The sequence below is a fragment of the Enhydra lutris genome, unplaced genomic scaffold, assembly GCF_002288905.1.
Source record: "Enhydra lutris kenyoni isolate GAN:26980312 unplaced genomic scaffold, ASM228890v2 scaffoldscaffold12, whole genome shotgun sequence".
Classification (NCBI taxonomy): Eukaryota; Metazoa; Chordata; class Mammalia; order Carnivora; family Mustelidae; genus Enhydra; species Enhydra lutris.
This window is the reverse complement of record NW_019154096.1, coordinates 23,260,659-23,271,244: the sequence shown is the minus strand read 5'-3', so window position 1 is coordinate 23,271,244 and position 10,586 is coordinate 23,260,659. Positions and strand designations below refer to the sequence as shown.

General features: G+C 42.2%; 1 protein-coding gene across 1 annotated transcript in view; it reads right to left on the bottom strand.

Moving 5' to 3' along the window:
- LOC111144785 (cell division cycle and apoptosis regulator 1) overlaps positions 1-8,892 on the bottom strand; it is a 68,422-nt gene extending 59,530 nt beyond the window's left edge. The window contains exons 1-2 of the mRNA XM_022499246.1: positions 8,662-8,892; positions 7,475-7,597 (exon numbers count right to left, since the gene is read on the bottom strand). Coding sequence (XP_022354954.1) covers positions 7,475-7,547 — 73 coding nt within the window. The 5' untranslated portion in view covers positions 7,548-7,597; positions 8,662-8,892. The remainder of the gene's footprint in view (positions 1-7,474; positions 7,598-8,661) is intronic.
- Positions 8,893-10,586: the final 1,694 nt, after the last annotated feature.

The window sequence follows — 10,586 nt, the reverse complement described above, 5'->3', positions numbered from 1 at the left end:
AAAAAAAAGATTTTATGCGTTTTTTTTTTACTGTTAGAAAAATGTTTTCGAGACTATTTGCTACTACTAGCACAAGCAGTGTTTAAACAGGCTTAAACCAACACTGGGAGCAATCTTTTCCTACTAAATGAGTTGTAAATATTCAAGTCCATTAAAGCATAACTAATGTTAAGTATACATAGTATATCAGCTATTATTTGTTTGAAAAAGACCATGAAGTTTGGAATTTAACAATCTGTGGAGCTGCTGATTCAAGAGGCTGTGGTTTTAAATGATGACAACTGGGCCAGAACAAAGAGGAAGGAAAAATGGAGTTATATTTAAAACAACTGTATTGGGGCGCCTGGGTGGCTCAGTGGGTTAAAGCCTCTGCCTTCAGCTCAGGTCATGATCTCAGGGTCCTGGGATTGAGCCCCACGTCGGGCTCTCTACTCAGCGGGGAGCCTGCTTCCTCCACTCTCTCTGCCTGCCTCTCTGCCTACTTGTGGTCTCTGTCTGTCAAATAAATAAATAAAAATCTTTAAAAAATAAAAAAAAATTTAAAAAAATAAGTAAAACAACTGTATGAGGATTAGCTTCAGCTGCCTATTGAAAAGCACATTATAACTATAGTTTTAATTCCTAAAGTAGTTCATGTTTCTCTATGACCAGAATGCAGTCATTTTACAAATGGTCCAAAAGAAATAGGGGAGAATATGCTAATTCATTCCCCACATTTCAATATTATTATGATTACATACAGATACAAATGCAAATGTTTTGAGTCAAATCTACAAACTATTATAATTAATCAAAGAGTTAAAGATTCAAGTGGGGCACCTGGGTGGCTAAAGAGTGGAACATGCAGGGCGCCTGGGTGGCTCAGTTGGTTAAGCAACTGCCTTCAGCTCAGGTCATGATCCCTGAGTCCTGGAATAGAGTACCACATCAGTCTCCCAGCTCCACGGAGAGTCTGCTTCTCCCTCTGACCTTCTCCTTGCTCATGCTCTCTTTCACTGTCTCCATCTCTCTCAAATAAATAAAATCTTAATAAAAAAAAAAAGGAGGGGCACCTGGGTGGTTCAGTGGGTTAAAGCCTCTGCCTTCAGCTCAGATCATGATCTCAGGGTCCTGGGATCGAGCCCCGAATTGGGCTCTCTGCTCAGCATAGAGCCTGCTTCCTCCTCTCTCTCTGCCTGCCTCTCTGCCTACTTGTGATCTGTCTGTCAAATAAATAAATAAAATCTTAAAAAAAAAAAAAGAGTGGAACATGCAACTCTTGATCTTGGGTTCATGAGTTCAAGTACATAAAACAGAAATGAATTTTATTTATTTTTATTTTTATTTTTTAAGCAGATTTATTCATTTGACAGAGAGCACAAGCAGGGAGAGTGGCAGGCAGAGGGAGATGAAGAAGCAGGCTCCCTGCAGAGCAGAGTATGCCCAATGTGGGACTTGATCCCAGGACCACAGGATCATGACCTGAGCTGAAGGCAGGTGCTTAACCAAATGAGCGAACCAGGCACCCAAAAATAAAAATAAATTTTTAAAAATATCTCAGGGGGTGCCTCAGTGGCTCAGTCAGTTAAACATCTGACTCTTGATTTCAGCTCAAATAATGATCTCAGGGTCATTCTATCAAGCCCAGGTTGGGCTCCATGCACAGCAGAGAATCTGCTTGTCTCTCTCATCTGCTCCTCCCCGACTCACATGCACACTCTAAAAGAAATAAAAACTTTTATTTTTTTAAGGATTTTGAGAAAGTGAGCGATGAGAGAGAGAAAGAGACAGAACAAGCAGGGGGAGGGACAAAGTGAGAGGGAGAAGCAGACTCCCTGGAAGGGAGCCCAACATGGGGCCCAATCCCAGGACCTAGGGACCATGACCTGAGCCAAAGGCAGATGCCTAACCAACTTAACCCTCCAGACACCCAATAAATAAAATCTTAAAAAAAAAAAAGAAAATGAAATCTCATAAAGATTCAATCAGTGGTTCACCAGCTATCTCTCTCTATCTCCTTACACACAGGAAACTGTTAAACTTTCAAACCTAAAAGTTCTAGAAACAAATATGACTGTCACTGAATATGTATCACAGCACTTCAGCTAGGGAATGGAAAAAATGGGGAAATAATAAGAACAACTATTTCAGTGTAGGAGAAATGTTATATATGGCTGGAAAGATGGAACATCATAAATACCATCCCAAGGAGTTTGAAATGAATTCTAAAATCCTTGAAGATATTTTTTGTAGATATGTAAAAATAATGGAAGATACAATGAACCACAATTCTGATGATCTAACATTAACTCTCCTGTGACCATCTGTAAAATCTAAACAACTTTCACCTTTCTAGGCCTCAAATTCCTAATCTGATAAAGTTGTTGAGATAGAATCTAGGACATGTCCCATCCTGCTTTGAAAAATACTTTGACTTGGACAGAAATTAGGAGGGGCTCCTGGCTGGCTTAGTCGGTAGATCATGTGACTCTTGATCTCAGGGGCATGAGTTTGAGCTCCTCATAGGGTGTGGAGTCTACTTGGAGGAGGAAAAAAAAAAAAAAGAAAGAAATCATGCTTTAGTTGTATCACATCTGACAGATACACTGGAGTAGAAAGAGAAATAAGTAGCATATCCAATATGTAAGAGAGGAAAGCAAATAAAAGCAATTAGAACTAAAGAACAGAGGGGCACCTGGTTGGCTCAGTCGGTTAAGTATCTGCCTTCGGCTCAGGTCATTATCCTGGGGTCCAGGGATGGAGCCCTTCATTGGGCTCCCTGCTCAGCAGGGAGTCTGCTTCTCCCTTTCCCTCTGCTCCTACACACTTGCTCTCTAAATAAGTCTTTTTTTTTTTTAAGATTTATTTTTTTAAAGATTTTATTTATTTGACAGAGAGAGATCACACATAGGCAGAGAGGCAGGCAGAGAGGGGGAAGCAGGCTCCCTGCCAAGCAGAGAGCCAGATGTGGAGCTCGATCCCAGGACCCTGAGACCATGACCTGGGCCGAAGGCAGAGGCTTAACACCCACTGAGCCGCCCAGGTGCCCCCTAATAAATAAGTCTTCAAAAAGAAAAAAAAAAAAAAAAAACCCACACTGAATAAAGGATAATAAAGAGTAACACTACCAAGTGAGAAAGAAGGAAAAAAGCTTCCCGACTTAAGGATCTACGGTAAACACTATGGATTACATTTGGGAAAAGCAAAGAAAGCCCTGAAAGTTAGATGAGAGACTTTGGCATATGAGCTGTAACCAAGAGAAAGCTGCTACGACAATTATCCAAATGTGAAGTGCCCAGGGCCCAAATGTAAAATAGAGAATACCTGGGGCATTTTCAAAGGAGAAAAAAAGTCAAGATTTGATATATGATTGATTATGGGGGTTAAAGGAAAAGAAAACCAAAGATGATAGATAATAACATCTAGGAATTCAAAATTAATCAGTAACAATCCAAACACTGATCTTCAATTTTACCACAGATTTCAGCAATATACTGCTAGCATGCATGCTTTTACTAAATTTTTTTTTTTTAAAGATTTTATTTATTTATTTGACAGACAGAAATCACAAGTAGGCAGAGAGGCAGGCAGAGAGAGAGAGAAGGGGAAGCAGGCTCCCCGCTGCCCAGAGAGCCCAATGTGGGGCTCGATCCCAGGACCCCGGGATCATGACCTGAGTTGAAGGCAGAGGCTTTAACCCACTGAGCCACCCAGGCGCCCCGCTTTTACTAAATTTTTTAATATTACTTTTTTTTTAAGTTATTTAAGTACTCTCTACACCTAACATGGGGCTCGAACTCATGACTCGAGGTCAAGAGTCCCACGCTCCTCTAACTGAGCCAGCCAGGTGCCCCTTTACATTATTTTAAATCAGTCATCTGGGGGTGCCTGGGTGGCTCAGTGGTTAAAGCCTCTGCCTTCAGCTTGGGTCATGATCCCAGAGTCCTGGGAGCCTGGGGTCATGATCCCAGAGTCTCTGCTCTGCAGGGAGCCTGCTTTCTCCTCCTCCTTCTCTCTCTCTCTCTGCCTGTCTCTCTGCCCACTTGTGATCTCTGTCAAATAAATAAAATCTTAAAAAAAAAAAAAAATCAGTCATCTGTGTGAATGTAGTGAAATTTATATCACTGTTAGCTGAGAATTTCCAAGGTCAGTACAAATGCAAAATATCCTTGTCAGAAAATGGAAGAGCAAAGACTTTAACTGAAGAAAACTATGTTATGTTATATACAAAAAGAGTAGTATTTTCATACTGTTCTCAAGAGAAAATGGGTCAGAAATATAGGTAGAAAGATCAAAATATTTAATTCAAGTTGAATTACTCAGTTAACCTTTTTCTGTTCCATGATTATTTATGACTGTAGCCTCTGACAGTAATATGTCTGGAATAGTTCAAAGGGTGCATTTTTTTTTTTTTAAATAGAGTAAAAAACCAGCATCTACACTATTGCCCCGATTAATTCCTTATATGTCCTTCGCTGAAATTTTTTCTCAAATTGTACTTGAAGCTACTAGGAGAAAACTTGAGGTACTATAATTAGGTTAGAATGTTCTCTATTTCATGGGCACCTATATGGGTGCTATATGGACACTAGTTGGCTCAACCAGTGGAGCATGTGATTCCTGATCTCAGGGTTGCAAGTTCAAGCCCCATATTGGGTGTAGAGATTACTTGGGAAAAAAAAAAAATTCTCCATTTAGATGAGATGTAAATAAAACTCATTTTAATTGCATCAGAATTGAAAATTTAACTTTTACAGAAATTTGTGTGGCTCTGAAAATCAGCTAATAAGATGAGATGATTAGTCACAAATAAGGTTTTAAGATGAAGGTAAGAAAAGAGCAAGCTTTCAGGAAGCAGCCTGAAATAGAGCACCTGGAAAATAAACATTTTAATAAAAACAGTATCACTAGAGAGTTCTCTTTAGAACCTTCTCCAGGATTTTTACAGGAAAGCTAAGAGAGACATATGCTAACAAAACACTTGGCCTACTTACTGAAGTTATGATGCATCAATAAAATTTGATTTGGAAAAACTGATTAACAGCAAGGTCTAAGAAAACCCATAAAAATTTCCTACAGCACAAATAAAAGCTCTGTTTACACAAATCCCATTATTTATGTTTGCACTCTTGCCAAAAAGGGAGATCTATATTTACTACTGACTTTGATAATTTTCATGAACGTCTGGTGTCTTCTCTGCTCAATCTTAAAATAAAAAACAAAAAAAGTATAACATGAATTTAAGTAATTACAATAAATTTTTAAAAATATTTTATCTACTTATTTGAGAGACAGAGATAGCAAAAGCAAGCATGAGTGGGGAGGAGAGGAAGAAGCAGGCTCCCTGCTGAGCAGAGAGAGCCCTACAAGGGCTCTATTCCAGGACCCTGAGATCATTGAGCAGTCGCCCAACCAACTGAGCCTGCCAGGCACCCCACAATACAAATGTTAAGAGCTAGAGACAATAGGATTCCCCCTGAAGAGCTATTTAACTGGAACAATACAGACATCAACTTAAAACAAATTACAGAGATGCCTGGGTGGCTAAGTCAGTTAAGCATCTGCCTTTGGCTCAGGTCATGATCCCAGGGTTCTGGGATGGAGCCCCACATCAGGTCCATCAGGCTCCCTGCTCAGTGGGGAGCCTGCTCCCCCCCCCACCCCTGCTCCTACTCTCTTGCTCTATCAAATAAATAAATAAATTCCTTCAAAAACTAATGTCACTCAGAATATTATGTTCCTGACCTTGTTTTAAATAAACAAAGCAAATTATATATTGAAAAAGCCAGGTAAAACATGTTTAGTTGACCAAAATACAAGTCACTGTATTTTGACTTGCTTCTGGACATAGGGTAACTGTTGACAATTCCCATTTCAAAACTAAGTCAAGGGGCGCCTGGGTGGCTCAGTCAGTTAAGCGTCTGCCTTCGGCTCAGGTTATAAACCCAGGTCCTGGGATGGAGCCCTGCATCAGGCTCTCTGCCCAGCAGGGAGTCTGCCATCTCCCTCTGCCTCTTCCTCTCTCTGTCTCTCATGAATAAATAAATAAATAAAATCTTAAAAAAAAAAAAAAAAAACTAAGTCAACACCAGAGTCCCCATTATTTAACATAAAGTACCACCTGGATCTGAATTAAATATAATCTATAACTATTATTTCATAATCTCTTGTGGCCTGCAGAACTGACCATTTAAACCTGCAAATGAAAAGTAACAAAAATAGGGGCGCCTGGGTGGCTCAGTGGGTTAAAGCCTCTGCCTTCGGCTCAGGTCATGATCCCAGGGTTCTGGGATGGAGCCCTGCATTGGGCTTTCTGCTCAGCAGGGAGCCTGCTTCCCTCCCTCTCTTTCTGCCTGCCTCTCTGCCTACTTGTGATCTTTGTCTGTCAAATAAATAAATAAAATCTTTAAAAAAAAAAAAAAAAGAAAAGAAAAAAAAAGAAAAGTAACAAAAATAAAAACTCCGAAGCTTCCATTTAAGAAGAAAGGTCCCGAGGCGCCTGGGTGGCTCAGTGGGTTAAAGCCTCTGCCTTCGGCTCGGGTCATGATCCCAAGGTCCTGGGATCGAGGCCCACATCCCGCTTTCTGCTCAGCGGGGAGCCTGCTTCCCCCTCTCTCTCTGCCTGCCTCTCTGCCTGCTTGTGATCTCTGTCTGTCAAATAAATAATAAATAAAATCTTTAAAAAAAAAGAAAAAGAAGAAGAAGGTCCCCTACTTAACAAGATAATCATGCCCACCAAATTTTATAACACCCAGTCAGAAGGTCATAGGGTCTCTTTAACTCACCCTGAATTACTAAAATAGACATTTTAAGTAAAAGGCAGTAAAGAACCAGTATTAGAGATGTCATAAATAAAACATATACTCAAATTAACAGAAAAAGCTGGAACTTTTTGGGGTACCCAATGAAACTGAAATTCATACTGTAGAATCCTTGGGATACTTATCTAAGATTCAAACCTTAAATCAAATGGTTAAAAAAAAAAAACCTTCATAAAGCAAACAGAAGCAGCTTATTAATACATTTTCAATGACATTATCTATTGACCTTATTTTGAAAATGTAAATATTCATTTGCTCTTTTATACCTATTTATCTTTCTCCTTTGCTTGATCAATTCTTTAGAACTGGGTTTGCCACTTTAAACTCCAACAATATATATTTCATAAAATATAAAATTTTAATACATTTATTTTTCAGTATAGCATGTGCATACTGACATCTTAACATGCCAAGTGACATAACCTCTAATCAATGGAGTAGCTGCTAACCTATTTAAATCAAATAAGAGTTAATCAATATAATGTTTGAAAAACTATATAAAACTATCCAAACTGCTATGTAAAACAGATTTATGCTAGTTGATCCATCAATTTTTTAAAAGCTTCACAAATAAAAGATATGTCATTTAGGAACATTTTACAATATCACACATACCCTAATTCACGTCCTCCCCCAACCCCCAAGTTTACAGTACATGTGTTCAATGGCCTGACCTGGCTGAGATACCGCAGTGGCTGTAAACTGAGTAGCCCAAGGCGGATTCTTCTGTCCTCCAAACTGAGCCATGATGAAAGAGGGAAAAACACTTTCACTTGTTTGTCTTCTACAGCAGCAATCTATTAAGAAAAATAATCCACATTTTAAAGTTCAAACTATAAATATCATGAAAGTGTTATTAAAGACATGTTTGTCAAGGACATCTTCCTAGATTCTAGTATAAATAACGAGGTATATATAAACGTCCAATATGTAGCAAAAAAATTCTACATCAAGCAGCTCACCAAAAGCCCCAAATTTCAATATATTAGGGGTAGACTCACAAGAAAGGCACTTCTTTCCGTGACTCCAAACTGTCACATTTTAACAAAACCCATGTGCTGTTATCTACCCAGTTCTTCGTAAGTACAGTTCCAGGTTCAAAGAAAATAGAGCCTGCGTGTTTCTTTGGCAATCAGTTGGGGACTGAAAGTGGTGGAACCAATAACGGAAATTGGGACGATACACTGAATAAGTATTTAAAACTATCATTTAAATAACGAACATCTTACTTTCTCGGGTTGGGAAGGGCCGAGGAGCTCCTTTTCTTTCTCCCCTCCCTCGAGGGGAAAAACGGTTGACAATAACGGATGACCCCTAAAGAACAATCGCTAGGACCCCTCCCCCCAAAATCAAGCCAGGCAAGGTCAAGATCTAAGCCCGCGCGCACCCTCTCCCTCCCCTCGCGACTCGGAGGGGCCAGAGCTCTGCCTTCCATCTTCTTCCAGCCCCAGCTCCTCGCGGGACGGAGACCAGAGAAGGCGGAATCCTCCGTCTCACGAGACTGGGCGAAGCGCCGAGAGAGGACTACTGAAAGCCCTGGTCCCCTTAACCTCCAGGTCGGGCAAAGAGCCTCTATCCCCCAAAACCCGCGCCGCCGCCAGCCACCCGACGCCCTGGGCCGGAGGCCGGGAAGCTAAAGCTTAGCGACTCCTAAGTGAAGGATGGCGCTCGGCAGTGCCTCTAGAACCGCCAAGCCGAGGCTGAGGGGCGCTGGGTGTACCTGAAGAACCGAGGAGTGGGGAGGGGGGGCGAAAAAACGAGGCGGTGGGGGAGGGGCTGCCGCGCGGGGCCTGCTCCGACCCGCACAAAAGGGACCATAGCCCTCCCGCCCCAGTCCCACGAGAGCCCCACCGTCGCCGACCTACGGACGCTGTGCTACCAAAACGGTCGCTCCTGGCCCTTCAGCGGATCAGATAGGACGTTAGGACCCCGGCTCCGCCGCCCGCTGCTCCAACCGCGAAGACCAGACCTTCACCTGAATCGGGTCCCGGCTAACACCGAAGCCATTTCAAACCCGTCAGAGTTAAGCGCATGCGCCAACTTCCCTCTCTTCCTCCACGCCTCTCCCCTCCTCCGCATCTCTGCGAGGAACGGCGCTTACGGGTTTACGTTCTACGTGCGCGCACCCCAGCTAGCCTTCCATACGCTTTCTACGCTCACTAAGCCGCCAGCGCTAGAGCGCGCTTTAGAAGGGTTACCTGGGCTTCCCATAACAATGAGCCGCCAGTGTCTCTGCGCCAGCTCTGAAGAAAAGACGTTTCGGAGGGTGGGCAGGGAAGAATTGTAGGTCACGTGATCCGACCAGCCCGCCGCCATTTTGTGTTTTTTCGCCTTCTCTGTGTTTTTTTCTAGTTAAAGTACTTAGAAGTATACCCGGTACCATCTTCCTAAGTTTTTTTTTTTAATTGAGATAAAATTCACTTACCATATAATTCACTGTTTTAAGTATTTTGTACAGTTCAGTGACCTTTATTTTTTATTTTCCTCCGATGGCCTTTGTGCAATCATGTTTCTACAGCCATCACCACCTCAACCGTCAGAGGAAACCCCTACCCGTTAAGCAGTCACTCCTTAATTCCAGCTCCCGCCATCCTTTTACAGCCACTAATCGTCTTTGTCTCTGTGGATTCGAATGTCCTAGATACTTCATAGTAATAGAATTATGTAACATACGGTACTTTGTGTCTGGTTTCTGTGGTGTCTAAATGGGGTAACTGGATCTGATCGGCCCCCAGGTGTGGAGCGACCCCTTCAGGTGAAAGCCAATGGCGCGGCTGGTGAAAGAATCCCTCTAAGGCAGAACAAAGGAGATAAAAGTTTGTTGAATACACCTCAAGGGAGCCACCGACAGGAGAGCAGAGGAAAGGCTGTCTGCAAGGGAGGCAGCGGGTGGGGGCTGTTTTGAAAGGGGGAAGATGAGTATGGCCACATGCGGATTTCTCCCTTTCTTGGTAACTGTGGTTAGTTGTTAAGTAGCCCGATGGCCAGTTAGGACCTATGGATATTTTGAGGTGGATCCGGGGATGGTCCCCTCTGTATTCAGTCAGGTAGGCCTATGGACCTTTGTATATTCCATTGCTCAAGCCTGTTTGCCTGCAAGTGTCCTCTACAGCTTCTTTAACTTAACTATTGTTTACGAGGTTCATGAAGCAAGTATCCACACTTCATTAAATTTTATGGCTAAAACTAATCCTTTAAATGGTGAATACCAATTTTTTATCCATTTGTTCTAAAGTGATCGCTTAGGTTGTCTTCACATTGGGCTGTTATGAATAAGGGGGCTGTGAATATTCACATACGGGTTCTTTTTGAACTCTTGTTTTCAATTCTCTTCGGTATATGTATGCACAGGAGTGGAATTCTGGGTCACATGGCAGTTCCATAGTTAAATTTTGAGAAATTGCCAACCTTCTTTCCTAGTGGCTACACTAATTGCCACAGGCAATGCACCACATCCTCCTCAGCTCTTTCTTTTTAAAATGTTGTGGAGGGGACACCTAGGTGGCTCAGTCATTAAGTGTCTGGGGTCATGGTCCCAAGGTCCTGGGATAGAGCCCTGCATCAGGCTTCCTGCTCAGCAGGAAGCATGCTTCTCCCTCTCCCACTCCTGCTGCTTGTGTTCCCTCTCTTGCTGTCTCTCTCTCTTTCTGTGAAATAAATAAGTAAAATCTTAAAAAAAAAAAAAGGGTGGGGTGCCTGGGTGGCTCAGTCGTTAAGCATCTGCCTTCTGCTCAGGTCATGGTGCCAGGATCTTGGGATCCAGCCCCGCATCAGGATCCCTGCTTG